Source organism: Patagioenas fasciata, chromosome 1 (genome assembly GCF_037038585.1).
Source record: "Patagioenas fasciata isolate bPatFas1 chromosome 1, bPatFas1.hap1, whole genome shotgun sequence".
In the NCBI taxonomy this organism is placed as follows: Eukaryota; Metazoa; Chordata; class Aves; order Columbiformes; family Columbidae; genus Patagioenas; species Patagioenas fasciata.
The window spans coordinates 15,836,454-15,862,985 of NC_092520.1; the positions used below are offsets into that span (position 1 = coordinate 15,836,454).

At 38.6% G+C, this 26,532-nt stretch overlaps 1 protein-coding gene across 1 annotated transcript in view; it reads right to left on the minus strand.

Moving 5' to 3' along the window:
- The window catches only part of TRPC6 (transient receptor potential cation channel subfamily C member 6), a 99,023-nt gene that overhangs the window by 15,108 nt on the left and 57,383 nt on the right, over positions 1–26,532 (minus strand). Inside the window, exons 2-8 of the mRNA XM_065832120.2 lie at positions 24,382–25,156; positions 16,247–16,432; positions 13,977–14,141; positions 9,126–9,339; positions 6,957–7,184; positions 3,630–3,894; positions 738–933 (exon numbers count right to left, since the gene is read on the minus strand). Of these exons, the coding sequence (XP_065688192.1) occupies positions 738–933; positions 3,630–3,894; positions 6,957–7,184; positions 9,126–9,339; positions 13,977–14,141; positions 16,247–16,432; positions 24,382–25,156 (2,029 nt within the window). The remainder of the gene's footprint in view (positions 1–737; positions 934–3,629; positions 3,895–6,956; positions 7,185–9,125; positions 9,340–13,976; positions 14,142–16,246; positions 16,433–24,381; positions 25,157–26,532) is intronic.

Sequence of the window (26,532 nt, forward strand, 5' to 3'; positions counted from 1 at the left end):
TGGCCTCCTGAATCAGAAGCATCTGAACCTCCCTAGAGAATGTGTGTTGGTCCTGCTCAAGCTGGACAAGGCTACAGCCCCAAATCAGAGCCCCAAACCTGAGCAATGTCAAACAAACTGAGCCTGCTGCTTCATGGCAAGAGCGTCACCTGGAAAAGATTGGGATGCCCTAACTCTTGGAGATCTGTTTCCTTTTTTTTCTAAACAGTAATAATGATTTAGCCCCTTATTTTCCATGGCATGCAAAAGTTTGTGCTGAATTTCAGTAGCCCTGCTGATTACTTTGTCAAGTTTCGTTGACTGCAGAGGACTAGAGCAACAGTTTGAATAAAAGAAGAAAACAGCATGTTATAGACTTGCTTGCAAGGTCAAGGCAAAGAAACTAGAGTATCTTTGCAGTAAGAGGGACACTACTGAAATAATAACTACAACTAGAGGCAAATGAAAGATTCATAAAGTCACACAACATAGCCCGTCCTCTTCAGGAGCATAGCACAGTTCAACAGCAGTTTCTTAGCGCAAAGGACTTTTTATTATTGCAAGCACACACAGATGGGTAATTTCCAGTTATTTTATAATAAATTAATAGCTAAATTAATATTTTTTCCTAATATATTCCAAAAGCCCGTGTGTTCTTTTTCTTAAATAAGATGTCAACAAGAAAATTTTCAAGGAGATTTAGGCAATTAGTTGTGACAGTAAATGTGGTGATATTTCATCACAAATGGAATTTTTACCTCGATTTCCTGGAATGAACTGTTGATCATTGCGATAAGCATGTTCAGTAAGACAATGACCATGGTAACATTGTAGACTCCATAAAGGACATAACCAATATTTTCAATAAATTTGTGGTTATAATTGATGACAACTGATTTAACCTCTGAGAGTCCAAATATAGCCCAGAACAATGTCTTGAAACTTTCTTCAATACTGAAAGGAGAAATTGAACACATGCATATGTTACTGAAGAAAAGCTAGATATTCTTATTGTATAAATTGCCAGTTACCATTTTTACACAGTGCACAAATTTTTCCATTATCATTACATAGAACTTTACCATAAAGCAATTTAGCAGAACAAATAGACTATCTGATTTAATCGGTACAGGTTGTTGCATGATATAAGATTGCTAATATTTAGGACTGACAGTAAAACCATCTGATTGAGTTTAGGAGATATATATACATTCTCCAAAGAATATGACAATGATTCAGCTGTTAACTACTTTAATCTACATGCTACATGCTTGCTGGTAATGTGAATACGAATAACAAAAACAATTAACCTGTAAGTACTTCATTTTAATTGCACTATTAGTTCATTTAGTATTAATTATTTCACCATTAGGACGACTAATATTCCAAAACTGTGAACAAGACAGGATATCTGACTGCAAGTCAGGATGTTTCACAAAATGAGGCTCACAGACCATAATCCTCCAAGTTGAGTTTTCACTATTCCACAAATCCAGGGTAAAGGTAATAAGAGATGGTATAGGGACACTGCTTTTTTTTTTTTTTCAGGTTAGTTCATACAAATAAAATGTATTTCGTCTTAATCAGTTTCTATATATAAGTCCAAACCTCTGAGTTATCTTTTCCTAAGTATCTCCACCTTGTCACAGATGTATTTTCTCTTGCTTTGGTGAAGAGTTCTCAGTTCCCCATGTCCAAAAACACAGTGGCATTGCAAAGGACATTTTGGATTTTATTGTTAAGAAAAAAAAGTTAAGAAACTCATTATTTTTAGTTGTGAATTCTCTGCTTATAATATTTTAGTAGTATTCCATCTGTGAGTTGCAGTTTTAGGTACTTTATCTATTGTGTTAATAAATAATAATAAAAAAGTAGTGAATTTTTTTTTCCTTGTGGCCAAGTTTGCTTCCTGTCTGAGTACACTTCATAACAGCTACAGTCTGAACATTGTAACAGCCAGAAATTAAGTGGGCAAGGGCTGCAGAGCATGGAAAGGAGTGAGTTTCCACTCAAGTGATCTATCTTAAAATCACAACCAGAAACAGGAGGCATGACAAATGTATATCAAAAAACTCTTGACAGGCAGATTCAAAAAAAGAAAAAAGGAATGTATTTAGGTTATTGCCACTGGAAACTATGGAGAGGCAGATCTTAAAGGAGGGATTAGATTAGATTACCATGTGTATCACACTGTAGTGATTACCTTGCTTCAGTTACCGGTAACAGTAGCACTGGATGGAGGAACCAGCCTTGCTCCCACATGCTGCAGGGAGCTGCCATGCTGTGCTCTGCCGTGCTGGTGCCGACCATCCTCACAGGGAGGATGCTGCCCTGCCAGCCCGGGTCTGACCCAGCCTGTGTCCCCAGATCACTGAACAACCCCGGGAACAAGCACTGAGCATGGAGGGATATTACAGATTGCACTGCCAGGCCATCTTATGTATGTACAGTGCTGTGCAAGGGGTCTGATGTACTTCTGGAGGCTGTTGGGCTGCTTTGACACAAAGGCACATTGCTGGCTCGCTCATGGTCAACTTGGTGTCCACCAGGACTCCCAGGTCTTTTTCTGCCAAGCTGCTTTCCAGCCAGTCAGCCCCAGCCTGTCCCGGTGCCAGAGGTTATTCCTCCCTAGGGGCAGGACATGGCATTTCACTCTGTTGAACTTCACGAGGTCTCTGTTGGTCCATTTTTCCAGCCTGTCAAGGTCCTTCTGAGTTGCATCACAAGCAGCTGGCCTATCAGTCACTCTTGCTCATCCACACAGGCATCATGACACCTTCGTTTGACTTCCTGCCCACTGAGATGGAGCAGCCTTGAGCGCTGAAATGTCAGTTCTTGAAAACCAACCAGCATCCCTGGACTGCCCTTCTCTTCAGGACCTTATCCCACAAGATTCTTCCCTGAACAGCCCCAAGTCTGCTCTCCTGAAGTACGTGGTTGTGGTCCCACTCTTTGTTTTGTTCTCTCTTCTCAGGAACCTGAATTCCACCATCTCATGCTTCAGCCAAGGCTGTTTCCAACCTCCACACACCCAATAAGTTCTTCTTTGTTTGCAAAAGCCATGTGTCACAAAGCTCCTCTCCGCATCAGCTTCTCAACCACCTCTGTCAGGAAGTTATTGTCAATGCCCTCCTTGAAACCTCCTGGACTGCTTGTGCCAGGGTGGTTAAAAATCCCCATGAGGACCAGGGCATGCAAATGTGAAGCTTCTTCCAGTTGTCTGAAGAAGGCCTCATCTACTTTGTCTTCTTGATCAGGCATTCCATAGCAGAAATCCACTACAACGTCATTTATGTTGGTTTGCCCTCTAATCCTGGGATATAATGTCTCACTGGCTCATCATCTATCCCTAGGCAAAGGAACAGGCATTCTTGCTGCTCTCTTATGTAATGGGCAACTACATCTCCCCTTCCAAGCCTACCTTTCCTGATTTATCATAGTATTGTTCAGATCAAGAGCTCATCCTTTGATTCTAAATATACCCTTTAAGCACCAGAACAAGAGAGAAAATTACTACTTAACCCAGGATAAAGAAATTTTTAAGAGACACCTACCTAATAGAACAACTAGTAAACAATACATAAAATGCAAGCAAACATCTTCCCATAAAAATAGCCCACAATCATAACAGTTTAATCAGTTTTACTTACGTTGTGAATGCTTCGTTTTGTTTTGCCCCCAGATAGTAGGAATAGAGATTAAACATGCCTATCATGAAAGCCACAAACACCATGATAAAGATCACCATGAACTTGAAGATGTCCTTCACAGTTCTGCCAAGTGATATCTGCAGTGGTCCAAAGCTTTCATTTGCTGGCAAGATGTAGGCTATTCTGGAGAAACTTAATACTACCGCAATTGCGTACAGGCCTTCAGATATGATCTGAGGATCAGACGGGTCCCAGTTCATTCTGGCTAGAAACAAAAGATGAGAATTTTGGTCAGTATTTCAAAGTCTACCTTAGGTTATTCACCGAAGTACTCTCTCTTGGTAACAGTGAACCATTAAGTGTAAATGAGAAGTGAATGCAATGGTGCTACACAAATTTGGAACTTTTGGGGAGTTGAATCCCAACGTATTAGAGAATTTATGAAAAATTCCATTTACAGGGTGAGGTGATGAAAATTGAGTAAATTAGAAATGTGATTTGCTTGAGCTATCTGAAATGAACTGTTTCTTTGTGGGCACTTGGGATCATTAAATGCCACCCACAACTCCAAAACTGTGGAACAATAATGTTTCTCTACTCTTTCTATTTACTCCATCTTTTTATGCAAAGTGAAATGCTAATGGTCCTTTCCTGCCATACACCAAACATCCATTTCTATCACCTTTTCTATCATCATTTCTATCAGTCTCTTCCACTGAATCTGATCCACTTGTGTGAATTATTCAAACACCCTTTGGATTATGTGGGAAGGTGACACTGCTGTTGGATAGGGAACACAGTCAGCTGAAGAGGGGAATATTCAGGTTCAAACCTGTACTTAAAGAAATATTTACAGAAAAGTGTCAGAAGGAGAAATCCAAAGCAATACCATTCCAAACACTTCCTAGCTGGAGATGAAGGCATTCTCCCACAAGGTGGGAGGCTTAAATTCAGTTCACTGTTGTGCTTCGGGCAAAGAGGTTAACTTGGGAAGGGTTTACCACATCCCAGAAGAGTGTTGTCATCTGTGTTTTCTCTACTGTAAATTCCAGAAAATGAAAGAATTTATACTGCAACGAAAGAAATCACTAGCATTTGGAAAAACACTGATTTGAGCTGTTAACTAACAAATAACCATTTAATAAAAAATCAGCTATTTGCACAGCTTTATAATATACCCATACCCAGTAATGCTGAGCATTATTCAAAATGTCCACATATAGAGCAGAAAATAATATTTTTCAAGGAATTCACTGTCATGACATTATTCAAGTATCATGACAAAGTATTGGGTTTAGGCATAGTGAGGTTCAGTTATCACACATTCATTGCCTTGTTAGGTGCTGTGTGTTTCTTGTAGGTATATGCATATTATTTCATCTATTGAGTTCCTCACTGTAAAGGCTACTACACACTATATTCAAATAAGAAAATGTCTGTATGGCAAAACACTGTGCATCTTCACATAACCAGACATACCTATGTTAGCTTTACCTCAGATTTCATGGATAACTAAAATCAAAGATGGTAGATGTTTCAGTATGGGCTCATAGCCATATATCTTTCAGGTTCCCAGATGAGCTGTATTGTCACAGAAAGTTTGAGGTGCGAAGGGACCTGTGGAGGTCATCTGATCCAACCCCCCTGCTACAGAAGGATCATCCAGAGCCAGTTGCCCAGTACCGAGGATGGAGACTCCACCACCGCCCTGAGCAACCTGTGCCAGTGCTCAGTCACCCTCACAGTGAGAAAGTGTTGCCTGATGTTCAGATGGAACCTCCTCTGCTTCTGATTAAGCCCATTGCCTCTGGTCCTTTCACTGGGTGCTACTGAGAAGAACCTGGCTCCATTCTCTTTTGACCCTCCCTTCAGGTCTTTTATACACATTGATGAGATCCTCTCTGAGCCTTCCCCAGACTCAACAGTCCCAACTCTCTCAGCTTTTCCTCACAGGAGAGATGCTCCAGTCCCTTCGTCATCTTTGTGGCACTTTGCTGTCTCCAGTTTGTCCGTGTCGCTCTTGTACTGAGGAGCCCAGAACTGGACACAGTCTTCCAGGTGCGGGCTCACCAGTGTTGAGTGGAGCAGAAGGATCACCTCCCTTGACTACCGGCAATGCTTTGCCTAGTGCAGCCTTCTTTGTGCTAAGGGCCCATTCTTGGCTCATGTTCAGCCTGGTGTCCACCAAGGTATATTTGCTAGCCCATTATAAAAACTGTGGCTTTCACTATTAATATTATCCATGTTAGTATGATCATGCATAGATGTTCTCCAAGCAGACTTCAGTGTACATGCAAACACTAAAAAAATGGCTCAACTCTGCTTAAGTGCATAACAGAGTCACAACCCATGATTGATGTGAACAGAAACTGCCTTGCTGCATGATGCAATATTATACAGAGCAAATAAGTTACAAGACTTGTCCTTGTCATACCCAGAAACTGTGAACATAAACAACAGCAAATTCTTCAAGTGGGTGTTACTGAAAACTAAAATAATATTTAACGAGCTGTTTTTAAAACTTATGTGAGATTTGTAATTTCCCAGTAAAATTTATAAGACTACAATTTAATGGGTTTCAGAATATATGCATTAATTGCTCTGCTTTTTCTACAGCCTGGATAATGAAGAAATGCTATCTTATCAGAAATAGTAATTGAGGCATAGAATAGAAACTGATGTAATTCAGTATCTAGAGACAAATATCTAATAAACGGAAGAGAGATGTGGAGGTATTGAGAGTGAATACAAGTAAACAGAGCTTAATTCTTTCTCATTTGGGCAAAATAGCTTCTAGTCACTTCTCATGTATGTGAAGCAAGTTTATTAATATTTTTATCTCTCACTGGTAAAGAGAGTGGATTGAGAAATATTAAAATAATATAAAAGTCTCTGAACAAAATATATATAAAAGATATACTGGTTATGTTGGCAAAGCAGGTTTAAGAAGTTCCTGCACCTATTTCTTAGTCCTGCCCCCGCACTACAGTACATCAGGTTGCACCAACACAAGTGTTTGTGGGATAGCATTAAGTAACTGAACAGATGACATGACCTGGATTAAAATAATCTTGAAAAAGGGTGGGGTGACTGTGCGGGTATTTTGATCTTTGATCATTTCAGTGTCTGATGTCTACAACAGTCCCCAAAGGGATGCATGAGCACAGCCAAGGGAACTGTGATCAAATAGCAGGGATAAGAAAGAGAAGAAGGGACGGGAATTTCTTGAGCAGTGCATTGTGGAACTAAAGTATGGGAGACGTACTAACAGCAAATCAATTCCTTTTGGCCCAAGAAGCAAGTCTTAAGCATGTGCAATCAACTCACCATAGGTGTAGTATTTTATGCTGGGCTCCAGTGTTGGACTTGTCAGATCTTTCATATTTGCATCAACGAAGTTCTGGGCTCTGGACGCATGCCAAAATGCCATAAACCTTGCTATGAATGATGCTGCAAAGATTGCTAACATACCAAAATCAAGCATATTCCATAACTCAAAAAGGTATTCTTTTGGACCTTGAGACCAAATTTCTTTACATTCAGACCATATCATGCCTGTATAAGACAGAACAGGGAAAACAGTGTGTACTTTTACCTTCACTTTTGTTTCATTCAATATTTTATTATGTACAGGTAATGTTCTTGGTTGCATTCAAACTCAAAACTATTTTAATCAGTGGGAGTTTGGACACAAACTAAAACCCTTGAAGCTGCCAATTCATATACATTCCAGTACTTCTTTCTCATGTGAGTAATAATAACAATCTTTCATATTGTCTTTTGCTGTACAACTACAAAAGCTTTCAAAGAGAACAATGAGATGTGAGTACTACCATCTGTTAGAGAGATCGAAAGAACAGAAAAGCTCTGGCATGATCATATAGTGGTAGAACTAATAGCAGATCTCACATTTTTTTATTTTCACAGTATCCTAGGTACAGTCTGTCCTACTGAAATTGCAAATATATGTGACAAATAACCATGAAAGTAAGAATTAGACCTAATGCTTCTTCAACAGAACAACGGTATCTGTTTGATTCCCAATTATTATCCCTAATAACAAAATATAGGATCACAGTATAAGTTTATGGCATTATTTTATTAAGCAAATAATTTTCCTTTTCAAGATAAAATTTATTTAATAATGAAATACACTTCTAGGATTCTAAAGAGAGTTAATTAAAAACTGAATTGCAATAATGTCACCATTTTTTGCACTTATCGAATTGTCTGCGGGAACTTTTCATTGTTTTCCCATGACAATTATAATGTTAATTACAGTAACTGAATTCTACAACAGTATGCACTGAATCAATTTTTCATAAACCATCTAATACATGACACTGAAATAAATAAAAATAGATGAATTTGCAAACTAGAACTTTAAATTGGAAAATTATTATTTACTTATTTACTATCAGATGAAAACACTGATGTTTATAGAATATTTGGAAATCTCAGTGACATGTTTTTCCCATAATAGAAAATTAGATTAATTTATATACAATTCTGCCATGAAATAACTAAAGATTGTCTTTTAAAGCTATAAGAATCAGTTGGTGTTCGAATGGCTCCCACTTCAACCACAAAGAGCTCACAAAAGCAAAATATTTTAAATGCTTAAGCTCTTGAATGGAAACAGATTTTACTTAGCTGGAATTGAACTCTTCCATATTGCTGACTTAACTAACAACCAGAACCCAGATCTTTTATATATTTGGGCATTTAAGTAAGTCCTACTGTAATAAATGGTATTAGACTTGTAAATAAGAATCAGATACCTAAAGTGCTTTTGAGGGTTGGTGCTCAAGTTCTTACGTTGAATAGTATTGCACCACCAAATTGAATGGCTCAGCTCAGAGTGATATTCATATTCATCTCATCCTCACATCGGGATGGAAAAATCTATCACTGAATGTTCAGGCGTCTATATTCTGCTTCTCTTTTGTCAATAACACATTCAGCTACACATTATCAATTCTGCAGGAATACTTGAAAAATAAGAGAATTTTAGCAGAAAGAGACAACTGGACACAAAAAACACTTGGCCCATGAGGTGGAAAACCTTCCCCTTGGGAGCTGATACACCCTGACTCAAAAAAATAAAACCCAAAAAACCAACCAACCAAACAAAAAAAACCAGCCCCAAAAAAACCAAACAACCAAAAACCCCCACACAAACAAACCAAAACCAACGAAAAAACTCCCAGAAAACTGGTAGACACTTTGCTTTGATATTCGTAATATTGAATTCATTCATCTTCAGATGATGCAGATTTCACCCAAGTCCTTAACCAGAATGTTTGTGATTAACTAGGCACATGGGACTCCTGCTGATATCCACTGAGAAACACAAAGCCAATGTGGGAAAGCAGCCAGCCGAAGATACTCCCCTTGTTGCAATTTTTACACATAACATTAATAGCAACAGATTAAATTTGGTCCAGCTCCCCGGAAATCACAGTAAGACAAATTTAAGCAAAAATTAAACTTTACCTATTACCCAAGAAATAATGAGCATCTCCATCCATGAGAAACAGGATGTTTTCATCCTAAATAGCTGTTTTACATTGCCTGTTGTTTCATTAGGTCGGAGTTTGGTGCCATCAAATCTGTCAGCTGCGTTCATGACAAGTAGACCAAGAAAAATGGTGAAAGAGGCTGCATGGGCTACAAACTTCATAAATGGTCCACGCATTATCCTCCCCAGCTGCAACAGAGGTTATAAAACACAAGGATATTGCATTGACCTTTTCCAGAATAAAAATGTGTAAAAAAAAAAACAGTAACACAGAGAAATATATATTTCAATAACGCACAGGAAATATTATTTGGAAAAAGTTGTATACCATGGCGCCAGGTTGACAGTCAACTTTAAAAGTTCCAACTTATTTGTTGTTTTCAGGGGAATAATCTATCAGTTTCACCATATATGTATTTTTAACTCAGCAGTTTGAAATATTTCTATAATTACTTTGAGGAATCTATGTCTATTATAGGTAATCAATATGAATTTTTATTATAACTGTTTAATTTCTTACACGTTAGCCATTTTTATGAAGCAACAAAGAAAATGATATTGTGACACTTACTAAAAGCATTAAATTATCACCAGGAGTGAATTTTCTTTTTCAAAAACTTCATGAAGCATTAAAAGATAATGTTTACAGATCTGTAGTGTCTTAATTTCCTTCCTGATTCCTTTAATGGAAATGCCATAAACTTTGCCATGACAACTTTAAAATGGCTTAGTGCAACACTTAAAAAACCTAGAAGTTCCATACAAACTCACATAAGGCTGAACTTATAACAATTATTTACTTTATTTTTGAGAGTGTCTGTATTAATAGTAAAAGTCTTAGCTTGTTCATTTAGTTGGCAGCTGCAGAAAAATACTTGTAATTTTACACAAAGCCAGTATCTCTATCTAACAAAAATTCCTTGGAAATCATTGAAAGTGTCACAGATCTCAGTTGAAACATAACAATCTGTGTTCTGGAAAAGGGAAAGGAAAGCAGAAAGGTAAGTTCTTGGTATTCATATTTTTGCTACACTTGTTTCACTATCAAAGTCAGAATTTTGCTGTCTTTACAGTCAACTTTTACAGAAACAAAGAATAAGAGGATGCAGCCAGGGATGTGATGGTAAGGGCTCAAATACAGTTAACACTAAGAGAACTAGACAAATGTAAAAAGAAGATACTGTTAAAGGAACACTGTCAAGGTTAGCAGGCACAAAATTTGATCTTCTTTCTATTTTACATTATTTTGCAAATCCATGGCATTCATTATATTTCTCACTCAATAAAATTGCTTTGTCTTTTATTAAATAAAATATTCCACCAGCCTCATGAGAAAGGATTTAAACAACCAATTATTTTGCATGAACTACAAAGAGAACAGGTAAGCATCATGGGAAAAGATTTTATTTCGAGCTAGGAAGGAACGATCATAAACAACACATAATAAAGCAGAGTTGGAAAATGATAAAGTATCTTGACAGTGTCCTTTTAAATGAATTATTCTTGTGCTCACAAAGATGGATTAGGAGATAGATGCCAAAAAGAAAGAGCCAGAAAAGAAGAAAAAATACTGAAGGAGGTAATGTTAATATGTGCCTTGACCAAAAAATATAAAATTTAAAAGACTGAATTCCCAGAGCACCCCCTTTCGCCCCTTCAAAAGAGATGGAAAAGCATTTTTTACATTTATACAGAGTGTTTCAAAAAGATGAATACAATATTTTACAATTACACAAAAATTTACAAATGGTTTAATGAGTTACCAAGTTTTAGTAACCTTTCTATAAATTATTTATGTTCCATCCACCTGCTGTATGCACAACATTAAGACAACAATTGATAGTTTGTGGTTGCAGAGATACAGTGATTTCAAATTGGGTCCATCTTTTTGAAACACCCTGTACAGTAAAATCTCCCTGGAAGCAGGACTGACTACAGTTGAAGAGATTACATAAATGCTGGAAGGTATTATGACACTGCCATTTAATAGTGATCCAATAAAATTTTGAAATGTCACTTCCAAAATTCCAAATTTTTTTAGGGAGAACATAAAAGTCAGAAAATGTGAATCAGGGAAAGAAAGAGCAACACGTAAAGACAAGGTCATAATCTTGCAAGTTTGGACTCTTCTATAAGCTAGAGTCCTTCTGTAATAAGATATCACTGCGTATTTTGACATAATAAATTCCTTCCTATTGCACAGACCCAGGACATGATCTTCTAAATGCTCTTAATATATTTCTGTAATTTAAATGTTTTTTTGTTTGTTTTCCTGGTATCTTATCGTCTGTGCTATGGTCTTCGGTTTGCTATAGAGTTTTGGAGAGAGTTTTGTTAGGTTGCTTTGGATTAGGACAAGATATACAATAGTTTTACGGTGGATACTTTGACATGTATTTGTCTGGAGAAAAGGCCTGACAACAAAAAGGAGATAAAGCATATACTTTTTTTAGGAAGAACAATTTCCTAGCTCATCATATACTGGACACAATGTCCAATTTCTTTTCGTCTACCACAGTGAGAAAGAGGAATGTGCACAACCCTCAGAACATGCTTCTAGAAAGCATGTAGGGACTTAACAATTTTCTTCTTTAGAAATGCCAACCTGCGGTGGCTGGGAACTGTGAAAGAAGAACCAGTTTCAAATTCAGATCCCTCATCTTCGCCAGGAGCTGACTGAATTATTTATGAACTCATAAACCTAAAAATCTAAATTCTGATATTAATTAGAACTGAATAGCATAGACATAAGAAATTCTTGGAGATAACTGAAAAAAGTTTTTACTCTTTCAAAATGTAATGTCATGTAATAAAATAGCATTCTAGAAGCTTTTGGTTAATTATGTCAGTATTTACACAGAATTACCAATTAGAAATGCAGAGCAAACAGTTCACAAAACTTTGAAGTGCCTCCATGTGGATTGCTGCCTGAAACTCAAACAAGAGGCAATCTCAATTCCTTTCGGCATCTGACACTAGTCAATTCCTGCTAAATCAACAGGGCTTTGTCCACGTATTTTATGAACTTTCTTCCAGATCTGAAACTCTCAGTTCAGTATCTGTGGTCCAAGATCAAATTAATGTTTTCCTAAAGAGGAAACTGGTCAGCTATACAGGTAACTGACTGTGATGTTGCAAACGTGATAAAGACATTTTGGCCTCTCTCAGAGTCATGGCATGAGAATATAAAGAAATGTGCCAAAATAACTTCACTGCCAGCTATTATTTTCATCACAAATCCTGTGTGTATTTTCTCTCACTTCTGTCCCTGTAGTGTCAAACCTCGAAAAAGAATGCATACTTTATCTTGGTAGGAGGACAAGAGATTCAGAAAATTCCGTCAATTCATACACAGATGGAGTCTGTTGGTACAGATCATGTTCTGCGTTAGACCCATCCTATCCTGAAATTAAATAGTGAACATTTCTGTCTTCAAAAAAACAAAGAATCGAATTTTGAAGTATGAGTGAAGCACAACATAAGAAATGGCAACTGGTGAAAAAGGTGGATTAGACTTCATATTTGCAGAATATAATGAAACAAAAAGCATGCAACATATAAATCACACGGTGAGACGACTAAGTATCAACAGAAGTGGAACCTTAAAGGATGTTGTCCCTTGAACCTCGACTTTAAAAACCTACTCTGAAATAGCTTTTCCAGAATGTACAATGGTTCAAAATTACTTTAAGATCCAATAAATCTTTGAAAAAGGAAAATGACAAATAGATGAATCACTGCTATGGTTGGAAAACAATTACTGAAGTACGTTGAATCTCAAGGTGTGTTTTTAGAAAAAAGTATTCATAAAAATCATAGTCACTATATAGAAAACTGAAAGTCATAGAACTGATTTTTATTGTCCGGACTGAAATAAATGAAATATATGGCAAAACAAAAAAAGGATCACATTTCTCCTCTCAGAGAACAATAAAAAAACCAGAGACCTCAGTCCTCTCAACTTTCCTCTTCCCCTGGAGTCACTGTATGTGATTTGACCTGCTAAAATAATGGATGTTGTACTGTAACCTCTTGAATAATCCACATATGATCCCATTTGTTCCCTCTATCCATTTAAAATGGATAGTGACCAATTAAAAAAGATATTCAAAACAAAATTCAGAGAGATCAGAGACTGTAATCCATCTTCAGTGGAAAGGCTTTCTATACTATATATCATCCAAATCACACACAGTGGTAGCATCCGAATCCAGGTGTGCATTTTAAGTGGATGCAGGGGATGCTACATGACTGCTTTAAAAACCTCATGGAATGCAATAAGTATTAGCACACTGTCTTGACAAGCCAACACGGTTCACTTGGACTTCTAGAAAACAGATGACGATCGTTTTAATTTCTGGCATTCATGTTTCAGTGACTTTGATCTATTAATTTTTAATCATCAAAAATAAAATTGCCTTTGAGGTAACTGGAATCAACCCACAGCTTGAACTTAGTCTATCTCTGAATCACTGGGAAATGAGGATCCTCTGCATCTGCCTACTCAGGCAACAACAACATGAAGAATAGTTTGAATCATTGTTTCTGAAGTACAATTTCTACAAGGCAACTCTTGCTGAACCATTGTAATTTAATTTAATATACACTGCATTTAATACAACACAGTTTCCTGTCTTAATTACAATTGCCAGAACATGCAATCTTGCAGCCATTCCATTCTAACCCAGCTTTAAAATAACACATTTCTGAAGTATACTTAAGCATGTCAGTAACTAACACTCATGCTCCATCTTTGCCAGGCAGGAATCTACATATAGATGATACAGGAGTCAATAGAAGGTCATTACAAGATTCCACAGACTGACCTTACTGCACGGAGCAATCCAGTAAGCCATTGAGAGGAACGGCAGTCCCACCGCGACAGCAAGAACCACCAGGAACTTCACTGCCATGGTCTGCTGCCGTAAACCTGACAAATTCTCATACCAGATGGAGAGAAGTTGTTGCTGGCAGTTTGGGTGTGCTACAAACTGCAACAAAGAAAAGGAGCACAAAAATAATTTTGCTGTCAGAATATATTTTATTAAAGTAACAACTATGTGAAGTGCACTAAGAATGTTGGAATAGCACAACTCACCTTATATTCAAAAGAGCATTAATGAGGGTATAGAGAAAATGTTTTTTGAAGAGCATAATCTCCCAGCATGCAGGTATGTTGCCATCAGCAACAATAAATCCTTTAATTCAAAAAATGATTATTTTATTGACATCATGTTTCATCACAAACTATTAATTTCCATTTAAGGGTAATTAAACATAAACTTTATCTCGGCAAACTCTACTTGTTTCTGACATACATAATTTTCATGTTACTACTTCAGAAATTCCAAAACTTTAAGTTTTTATGTTCTGCAAAGGATGTTACAGAGTCTTAGGTATGAAAGAATATGCCGTATTTTCACATGCTAACATGGAAAAAAGCTTTTCCGCTGGTATAGGAAAACAGCTGTCACTTTTACAGGAAATCAGCTAGGGACTATTTATAACTTCGTTCTGGAAACTTTTGGACAAACTGAAAAAACTGACGAGTTTGGCCTATAACCCTCTGTTCTGTCAAAACCTCTGGACAGTGTAAGAAGCATCTTACAAATGTAGATATTAATATTCAAACAATGGATTCTTGTGCACCATAATTTTTTAAGTCTTGGCCTGGAAATACAACTAAATATTTAACTGAATCTAGTATTTTTTTCCTAGACTAATTTTCTATATTTAAAGGCTGACTGGCTGAAGGTGCAAGAAATGTCTTTTTCAGGCAAGTGAAAGTGTTGAAAGAAATTTCACGTTCAAGGAAGGATTAAGACTCAAATTCTATGAAGGACTAGGTCAATGTGATATTTTCTCTTCAAAAGTTGTTTCAGCTCTCTTCAGTGACCCCAGTTTGCCAACTGTTTTGCAGGTTTGTGTTCATATGCCGGTAGGTGCTCCTCAGTCAAAATGGTTTCCTTCTTTTCTTCCCTTCATGAACCTGTAAATACTCCTCATATATAAATGTTTTAGGTGTCCCTAAGAGCTGTAAACTTCAGTTTTGTAAGAAATCTGCAACTTTTCCCTGATAAATTAGACCTGTATGTTCAGCCCACACAGGATTTTTGAGAGTTTTAATGTGGTTTTTTTTTTTTTTTAGTTTGTTGAAATAAGTTATTGTTTATTTTCATAGTGTTGATCTGATCCATTTCATTATGTAGGAAGAGTTTTATCAAAGGTCTTGCTGCTCTGTCAGGAGATCTCTCTACTTTAGGGTAACCTGCTTTCCTGAGCTGTATCCTCTTGATCTTCAGTTGTACAAACTTCATCACACAAATCATTTCTCCCTAGTTCACACACGTCACCTAGAACTTCACAACCTGTATTGTCCAAGAGAAGCTTTTTGAGTAATTCAAGGGCCTTGGTAAAGCTACTAACCCAGCTGGTTTCATTGAGAATATTTTGGATGTAGATCAGAGTATTAAACTGCTAGTAGAAATGAAAGCAAGCCAAGGAACGGATGCTAACTCCTGTATTCCAAATTGCCCACAGCCCGCTTATCTTCAGCAGTGAGAACCACAGTGCTATTACACCTAGATTGTGTCTCTGATCGTCTGTCCAGACAAATAGATATTTCTATGAGACACGGAATTTCACTAAGTTTTCTCAACTTTCTGTGTGAGACACAACAGCTTGACAAAAGTGTGTATCCATATTTGTTACCATGCAGCGCACAGGACTGCTGTGCTATCCTCTGTTTTTTATTAAATCTTACACTTTTCTAGGCTGCAGAAGTAGTGCGAATTTCTTCCATATTTTTAAAAAATATATTAAAACTAAAACCTAGTGAAGATTTACAAATTTTCATATAGCTATGTATTTTCTAGAGACATTTGTTCTCATACTCACTGTGACCAGTATCCACCATTAATATCTGCTTCCTGTTTATATTGCAAGCTATTTGGGGCAAGGATTTTTTTGTTTGTAAAATACACTGTGCAGAAGGGCCCAAATGTTCATTTAAGTGTCAGAGGCTACTAAAACATAAACAATAATAGTACAATTTAGTACCGCTATCATGATGTGTCTGATCAACATAATTGCTTACTTTTTTAACTTCATACTTAATGGCAAGTTTCAAGCGGCTAAGGCTGGGGCGACCACGTTCTCCATTATTATGGCTCATCTCTACATCACCATTCAAAATAGCTTCCACTTCTTCTGTATTTCGGCACAAATCAAGGAGTCCAACTACAAAATCCTTGCATTGCATAGACAATTTCTTGTAATCATTCTAGAAAACAAAAGATAAGAAGAAAGAATATAACTTCCTGTTTAGACCTCACATAAGAGAAATAGTTCTACATCCCGGCTACACATCTGTGAGCATCAACAGTTTGTTCACATCTTGTCATGTTTTTTTCTGGTAGTTTAACAGCACTTTGTTATGAGGCATCTATTTCCCCTGAATGTTCAAAGATAGGATTCATCTCACCTTGGACATCTATATTGTCAATTTTTACACTCAAGTTGCTTCTCTAGACTTGCTTTAGAGCCAATTGAAAGTAAAAAAAACACTTTCAGAAATATTGTATGACATATTTGAATGACTGTTTCAAGTTGGGATGAATAGCAAAGGGGATTTTTTTTCTATTCGCTGGCTCTCACACAAGTCTAGACAACTAGCTCAGATGTAGGCAGTTATGTTTAGAGATCTCAACTGGACAAGATGAGCATCCTATGGAGAACATGTCTAAACAAATTCCGAACCTTCTTGAGAATCACATAAATACATTGAATTTTCTTTAGCCTTGAATTATTCTTATCTATCTTCCTCATGTTCCAACACCTCTTTTAGCTCGCACACACATGATTTGGTTGCTGTTTTCCAGCAACAGTGTCAGCAGTGCTGCAGAAAGCACGGTGACACCACATCTCTGACTTCAACACTCTAGCTCAAATATCTCATGACAGACTTCATTGTGTGAGCCAAAGCATTGCTCCTACACCTGCAGGTTCAATTGCTTATTGCTTTAACAAATACTGTTCTCAGTCACTGTTCTCCAAAATGTGTAAGTCAATACAAAAAAAAGATATTTTGATCATTGGAGACCATGGTTTGTTAACCACTCCTTACTTGCAGCTGTGTTTGCATCATAAAAGATGAATATAGCTAGACAGCAAGTAAGATGGCTACAGATATAGATGTATATGTAAAACTAAAAGATGTATACAGATACATTTCTCCACATGTGCTGACAACTTCTGACATGTTTGTGATCTCTGCTAATTTTAATGTCTTAAAAAGATGAAATTATTGTAGAATTTTTCCCAAACAAAAGACTAAAAAAAACCAACCACCCCACACCATACAGGACTGCCCATGTTGTCTCTGTTTCATGCTCAAAGTAACTTGCTATGCATGCTTCTACTACAGTGACACATTTCCCGCATTCCCCCTTCTCTCACTCCCAGTCTCCCTTCTTTTTAATTACTTCCTTCACACTAACTGCCATCTAATGCGCATCCTGGAAGAGAAAGCATTCTTTTGAGTATACAGAATGCACTCATTTATTTGCCAAGGGTGTACTGAATGCATGTTTATGTTTTATTACCCACAATACCACGATACCAGTTTATTACTTGGATATATTAAAGGATTGCATCGAAGTCTTACATTTTGCTTTGCTTAGATAGATGCAGACATTCATATACAAACAGTTATAGACACAATTGTATGTCTACATAAAACTGCTTGTGATTTACTTTTTTTAATAATGTAATGTAAGCAAGATTGCTCAGATCTGTCATAAAAGAGAAAGGAACTTCAATATCGTTTCTCTACGAAGACAACAGAAGCTAACTACTAAAACAAACCATGACATACTGTATATTTTATTATTGTATTATTTATTTTTTCCTCTCTTCAGACGAATAACCATAGAGATTAACAAAAATCTTGACTCCTTGGCACTACAGAAGGACATTTTTGGAGAGTAATGTATCACCTTCTTTTTGGCTTTCATTTCTGTAGCAGCAGCTAAGACAAGATTCAGTATTCAATCATTTCAATACATAAATGTCCTCTTCAAAATGAAAGGAAAAGTAGCCATTTGAGGTTCACAGACAAAACAAAAAACATAGAGTCAACCTATGTAGCCTGGTATGAGTAGGTACCATAAACTGTTCCAAACTGATATCTGACCCATGAACATCAAATGAAAAAAGCAAAAATTTTCAATAAATTTAGGAACAAAATAATTTGGCCTTCAGAAATAACTACTACAAAATATTGTAATATATTCATAGTATATCGGTATGTGCATATTTTCTGGTAGGAGATACATACATATTAATACATGCACACTCACACTCTTCAGCAGCATTTTCCAGCTACGGTGACTAAGACACGACATGGATATGTGAGGAGACCATTACTCCAGGATGAAGTCCAATGCCTTTGGTTAGTCTCAAAACAAAAATCACATATGATAATTTATTCTAATTAAGAATAGGATTTTTCAGACTGTAGTTCTATTTATCAAAATGAACACTGAATGGGCACTTTGAAAAATAGTTGGATACCTCCACTTACACGTTGTAGAATTATCTCTTCTGAATTTAGGTACAGTATCACAGTATGCATTAGCACCCAGTCAATTCTTCCATCAGCTCCACCAGTTTATTTTCTCACTTGCAAATGCAGTAAAGCAGCTTCCACTCCTGTGCAATGCTGCCTGGCTGTGATCTGGGGTGGCGGCTGAGCTGAATTCTCCTTGGCCATCAGATTAGAGCACAGGATCTGTGGGGAATGGAGCAGGGACCAGCTTTGCAATACTTAAAAGGAGTCCCTATGAGGAAGGTGGGGACAGCCTTTTTAGCTGGGCCTGCTATGACAGGACAAGGGACAATGGTTTTAAACTAGAAGAGGGGAGATTCAGGTTAAACATGAGAAGAAATTTTTTACACTGAGGGTGGTAAAACATGAGCACAGGTTGCCCAGAGAGGTGGTGGATGCCCCATCCCTGGAGACATCCCAGGCCAGGCTGGACGGGGCTCTGAGCAACCTGATCTGGGTGAAGATGTCCCTGCTCATGGCAGGGGGATTGGACCAGGTGAGCTTTGAAGGCCCCTTCCAACCCAAACTGTTCTATGATTCTATGTCCTCTGTCTGGAGACACATTCCCCTATGAAGAGTTTATCCTCTTAGGGAAGGTGAACGAGGACAGATGGGATGATAATGTCTTAAATTGCCACAGGAAGACTTCTCAGGGTCTAACCACAGGGAAGGAAGGTGGCTCTAGCCAGGCAACTTTGTTTCTGAGAAATCAAGTGTGTTAACCTGCAGAGACTACTGCACTGGCCCCCTTTTGCCCCTTGTCTCCTTGGTCCACTTAAATGTGTAGTGACAGCCAAAATGGTTAATGCACTTTTCTCACTATCTCAGTGTCTTTCTCTGTCACACACACACAGAAACTTCCCCCTTTCCCAGGGTCTCACGTGTCTCTTACCATTAATGTGAGTCAAGGGAACATGGTAATTTGTTTGGCTTAAGTTATTACTGAAAATGGCCAAAGGCACACAAATAATTCCACGAGTTCTCCTTTACTGCAAATTATAAATTTAATGAATGAAAAAAGCAGTCCTGGGAGACTCGAGGAGGTAGTTAGCAATTAAATTACAGTTGGAGGCTCTAAAAAGAACCAACCCTTAATTCTGCAATAAAGCATGTGTGTGCTTTATTTTACACACGTGAAAATGTTGGTCCAGGGCTCCTCAGCAGTTTAGGAAAAGCCCAGTTTTACCAAATTTTGCCATAGCAAGGATGAGAGGGCAGCGCTGGCTGCTCCCACCCTGTAAAAGGAAGGTGATGATTTGGGGTGGGAGCTGTGGGGGATGAGGAACCAGAGGAACAAGATGCTGGTGGCAGAGGATTGACAGGAGGGGTGACAGTGGCTGTTGCTGAGAGGGGTCACCTGCTCTTCACGGTAGCAGCAGCTGCAGACTGTCCTGGAGTCTCAAGCAAGGCAGCAAGCAGGCCACGGTCACTGTGAAAACCTCAGCTGACCATGACTTGCCTTACCTCTAACCATGAAAGCAGGAGAGCATGGCCAGGAGAGCAGAAGGGCATCACCACGGCCATTTCTCCAAGAAGAAACAGGCCTTCTCCGCATCTCCTCCTGTGACCAGTCACAGGCTCCTGCTGTCCCCCAGACTGTGCCCAGGAGGAAAATGCTTCCAGGGTTCAGGCTGATGCTGAACCCCACAGAGGAGATGAAGCACGTCCTGGCCCTGCTTAGTGAATGTAGAGGCCAAGACCAGAAACACAGGTTCTGCTATACGAGGATTTGGGATTTCAAAGTGCCTTATGAACGTAAGTGGGACCTAAATACTGGATTTAGGCATCTTAGTAGAGAGATAAAGAAATTATTGCCCTTACAAAGGTGGCACTGACTTCTTCAGTGCCTCGGTTCTTCTCTAAAAGGTGACTTTAACTTTTCTCAGAGAGAACTTACAATGCCCATAATGAAGACTGGGACTTGATTTCTGTAATAGAGTTGTATGAATGAAAACAAACAGAAAATCAGTCTTTGAGATGATAAATTGAATTTTGCTTCTCATCAGAAAAGCAATCTCAGATTACCTTATTAGGGTATTAATTTACAGCAAACAGTAACATATCTATGTTCCTTTCAAAAATGCACTTTTCCATTCCATTCCATTAAACAATAAAACAGTCTTTTGCCATTATAGCTGCAGAGGACTTCGTACTAAATGCAAATCTTATGCATTTTGAACAGTGCTGGTCCACAGCTGTCGCTCTCATAACTGCAGGTCACATCTCGGCAGGACATGTCAGATATCATCTACATCCTTACAGACGTAATAGAAATACTAGCTCTACGGTGATCAAACAATTTAGACAACAGAAAATACAAGCATAATCCCCCCCCACCCCAAAATAAAAAAATCTATCTGATATCAAACCTTGTAAAGCTGCACACTTAGCCATGTCATAAAAAGCCACATTAAGTGGCGTTCCAAAAATCCTGAAGATCTCAGAATTACTGAGAATTAGCTGTTTGCTTGGTGCAGAAATATTCCTACATCGTGCTTGGCACATCTGTCCAGCTAATCTTCCTTCAGAAATCATCTTCTACTTTCTTCTGATATTACTCCTAATAAAGTTATCCTTCAAAGCACTTGTAAAAACCACATGCAACAGGCAGGTAATGCTCGATAATACAGCTACTGAGCAGTTTCCACGGATTATGGCATTTCCTATTTTTTGTGAATCACAGTTTCACAGCCAGTGTTACCTCTAACCTTAAACGATGGTGTAAGACAGGAAAGAGAAGTAACTGTTAAGATAATTGTGAAGCAACTGGCATCGCAGTTCAGCATCAACCCTTCCATTGCCTCTGCCAAAGACCTGTGAGGTGTCTCTGCCGCTGGTTGCTGCAGGCACCCACTATGAAACTCCCCTGCAACAATATTCCATCAGCACTATAAAACAGGTGACTTTTACCAGAAAGTAAGTTCAATTTGCATTTAAGCAATATTTTAAATAATATAATTAACTCAGGCAAACCCTAGGTGGAGCTAAAGATTTGCCGTATCCAGATAACCTATGCTCTAAAATATACTTGTTTTGATTACACTAACACGTGTAACACATTTTTATGAAAACTACATTTTTACATAGGAAGTACGTTATCCAGATAATTGTAGCAAACTCCTGAAATAAAGGGCAACAACTTTTAGATAAGTTGCTGCAAGTGGGGATACGAACTTGTAGGAGCACAAACAAGCCCAGACTCAGTAAAGACAACAGTATCCATTCCCTGCACCTTGTATACACAACTGTTGTGCCACCTGCACTGACCCTAAACCAGGTATTTCTGTTATCACGGATCAATAACGCAGATGCTAATTCTCATCAGTGCACATATAAATGTACTCCCTTTTCCTTATTATTTATCCAGAACCACCACATGATTTTAGAACCTATAAAAATGTTCCCAAAAGACCTTGTGTTGTCAGTCGCCTGGTACTCGTGAAACCTTAAATTAAGGGAGCGTTAAATTTCCATGTTGCCTTGTGCCCCTGCTCCTCATTGCTCCTGTTCGCCTTCACTCTACTCCAAGGAGTATGTACGTACTCAGCAGAGCTTGGCTGACTAACACTTGGCAACACAGACCTGCTCTGTCTCTTCTCCAGCCTCCTGCTTCTGCTGAGGGACAGTACCTCAAAATCTCTTGCAATTATTTATGCAACACTACCCCAGAAGGAGAGCTTTAATTTTAGAGAAGGAAACTGAGGCAAAAGAGGAAGTAAAAATCCAAGAGTCACTCAGGGATGAGGCAGGTCAAGCTGAGGAAGGAGCTCCTGACGGCACTTCAGGACAGGCCGCAGAGTCGCACCTTCTGAACCAGCTTTCCTCACCCACGTGCTCCGCTCCCTGCCCTGGTGGCACCAGGGACAAATACTGCTCTCCCAGTTCATCTCGCCGGTTGCGTCCTGCAGAATACATTTGAAGGACTCCTCCTGCTGACAATCCCAGTTGATGATTTTATTTACTTTGATAACAATCTTAGACTGTGTCACTCCAACTGTGGTAAACGGAGCGATACAGTCCCTACAAATCAGACATGCTATTTATTTCAACATAGCCATGAACTTAACAGGCTGCATTTATGGTGTATGAAAAATGTTCTCCTGATCTGTTCTAAATTTACTCGCCTTTAAGTTAATCAAGTTCTTTTGTTCACATCTTCAGCAGCTGCTGAAGAGAAAGAAACAACAGTATGTGGTTTAAATACTCTTCTCTGAACTGTACATGAAAGCACTGCATGAAATCTCAGTCCACTGATGTCCTAAGGATTTCTACCAGGAGCTCCATGGGACAGACTTTCATGGTCTGCTTTAAGCTGAAACAACCTTGCCAAAATTCGGTGTTACTGAAATAAAATAAAAATTCTCCTCTGTTCCTATTCCACTTGTTTAGTTGCTGTTTTTAATAACCTCTTGTACATTCCCCCTCCAAGAAATATTTCAGCTTCTTACAACAGGTTGGTGCCACAAAGGTACACCTACAAGAACTAGTCAGGAGTAATTAATTCAGAATTGCAGCATCTCAGCTCAGGTTGGCTGCACAGAGGTGGGTTCATGGCCTTGAGAACTGTGCTGCTGCTGAGAAGATTAACATTGACTGTGGCAACTTCAAACTCTTCCTAATGGAATGCTGGAAATGAAACTCTTCTTGCTTTGGAAGTGTTTTGATCTCCTGCTGAAGTCTAGATATCTTGCTGTGTCACAGCAGTATCACGTACTACCATCTGCTTTCAACGCAGTCATATAAGTCACATAACGCAGTCCAAGTGATTTTACCTAACCTAAATCATAATTAACACTGTTTGCACGAGGCCGGACTTTGCGTTTACTGAGAGCAAAAAGCTTATATTCTTACTGTCTTAACAAACATAAACTGTAGTAAGTATTTTTGTAGGTTGTCCACCATTTTATCCACATTTTTAAAAAAAAACCAAAAACAAATGTTTCAAGGATCTAAGGGGCCTTGAATCCCTGGGTCTCAACTATTTATTTTTTTTTTAAAGTCAGAAATTTTTGTAACATTAAAAATTCTATATAACACTGAAAAAGTCTTTAAGTTCAGGGAGTTCACATACAAATAGGTACAAATAAATTAAAAAGAGGAAGCAGCTAGTACAAACACCAGAGAAAAGTAACACATTAAAAAAGGACAAGAAGGACACTATTTAGAGTTATTTTAGTAAATAACTCTAAAACATTGTGAGAAGTGAGAAAATTTCAGTCCATTTCCAAGAAAACAATGAGAATTTATGAGGGTTTAGTAGAATCCTGCAATTTGGCTTGCATACGTGACCAAACTGTCCCACCTCAGTCTCCTCTTTCCCCTGTCCTAAGCCAGCTTCACCCATTGGTTTGAGAGGACTCCTTTACTATCCTTCCTGTTAGGAACTGGAATATTATTTCACTGGCATCTTCTACATAAGCATCATGAATTACCATCAGCACAGAGCAACAAGACATTCCCAAATATTTAAATCCTCCATTCATTAAACAATTATACATTTTCCCACGTTAGTCTGCTGATTTGTGAAGATGATGCTGACCTCTTACTGTTCAAAGAAAGGGAGAAAGACCTTTGATTGAAGTTTGCAATCCTGTGTCTGTCAGAATTGGTAACCCTCTACTCACCTTAAACTCCTTCTCAATGTTGGCAAGCACAGCCAACTCATTGCTGAGCTCTAAGGCAGTCATTACAGGGTCTTCACTGGACAAAGACAGATAAGCGGGGCTGGCCAGACCTTTGTAGGCATTGATTCTAGATCTAGAATGGCTGAAAGAGTCATGCTTTTGTTTCTGATTGCATTCACTGCACTTGCAGAAATAGTCATGTGGCCTATCAATCCGAGCTCCTTTCCTCAGCAGAGTGTGGACGATCTCGTACTCATGGCAGTGAGCGGCCAGGATGATGGGTGTAACGTCATGCGAAAACCGTGTGCCATCTTCATCGTATGCATAGAAGTCATCGTGCTGGAGCTCCGACTGGCTTGGACTCAACGCAAGCCTCTTGCCCTCGGCAAACGCGGGATGGTTTAGGATGGCTTCCACTATCCGGACGTAACCTTTGCTAATAGCCAAAAGCAAGGCATCCCCAACCCGGGCCAGGTTCTCCTTCTTCAGCAGAAGTTCTGTGATCTCCAGGTGCTCATTGGCAACCGCCAGCTGCAAGGCGTTCTGCCCCATATAGTCCACACAGTTCACATTGAGCGAGGGACATTCTTCCAGCATTTTGCGAATCACTGGAATATTTCCGTATTCTGCTGCATCCAGAAAGCGCTCTTCCTCAAGAGAAAGACTCGTTGAGTGGTCATTGAACATATAGGCTGGCCCTCGGCTGGCCTGTCTCCTCCCCTTCTCCCGGAGGATGGTCTGTCGCCGTAGCGCTAGTCTATTCTCGTTGCCTCGGCTGTGTGGAAATAGAGAAATTATTAGTTCTGTTGTATGCAAGAGGATATCCATTTTAAATAATAATGAATAAAAATATTCAATCATTTATCTGCTACTTATTTTTAATGTTGCAGGGACACCAGAAATCCTGACTTTGGTGCACTTTGTAACCCCTGTTGCTACACAGCCCTGGAATCAGTAGCCAGTTACATTTTATTTCAACAAGAAGAAAAAGCCCTAGTCAATCATCATTTAAGACTACACATTTTTCTCTATTTCATTCTCCACAGGTTTTGCGTAACTTTAGTGAACCTGGATTGTGCTTCATGTTACATAGGTAGAATAACAGTGTTAAAGCTAAGGTTCTTTCTCAAGTTTATGCAGAAACTTTTCTCTGTTTCTCCAGCACTCTTCTATCCAAACCATCATCACTTGGTATCCCACACATCCCTCTGATATGTACAGTCACTTCATGAAAAAAGTGCTTCCTATTTTAATCTACAGTGTGTTTCAAAAAGATTTGAAATCAGTATGTTTCTGCAACCATGAACCACGCATGACTGAAAGTCTTACCCCTTGAAAGTGTGAGTTTCAAGTGATTACTGCTAGATGCCTCTTTCGTGCGTGTGTGTAACTAACAAATTGCCATCATGTAACATACTGCTTTGAAATTGGGCACAATTTTTTGAAACACCCTGTAGAAAAGAAGAAAGTATTGTAACATTTTTGTATGCTAAGACTTCACTTTCTGGTTACAAGAATATTTTCAACAGAAAACATTCAGCAAAAGTCTGAGAATTGTAGCAAGAGGGACACCACGTTTTCTCTGAATCAATGTACTACTTTCTGGCATTTTTGCTACATCTAGCAGATATTTTGAAGGAGTTCACTGGAACAACTGGGTATCACAAAAATAGAACAGCAGATCTCAGGTTTATTGTTTAAATATATAGTTTAAATATAAAGATGACCCGGAGAATCCTGATTAATGCAATGACTGCCATAGTCCAGAGACAGTCAGTATCAACAGTCTGTGGTGGTGAGAAGAGCCCACATCTGCTCAGCTGGGAGGAGGTATCCCAGGGACACCATGTGAGCCCAGGTGTCCTATGGCGGCCCTTCTGAAAGCCACTACCCCCTCTGGGGAACATTCACCCAAAACTCTTTACTTGATCTACTTTGGTGCTCGGTCACCACTCAGAGTGAAGGCAAGTGATGGTGCGAAGGGGCTCAGCAGCCGCAGGGTGAGGCATGAGGGATCACACAGGGCACACAGCACAGAAACTCTCCAAATTCCCCTCTTCTGCTTCAGAAAAACAGCAGGCTGACTTCACTGCTCTTATTATTCTTACTCCCATCACCATTTCAGCAACTATCTAACTTACATTTTAGGTC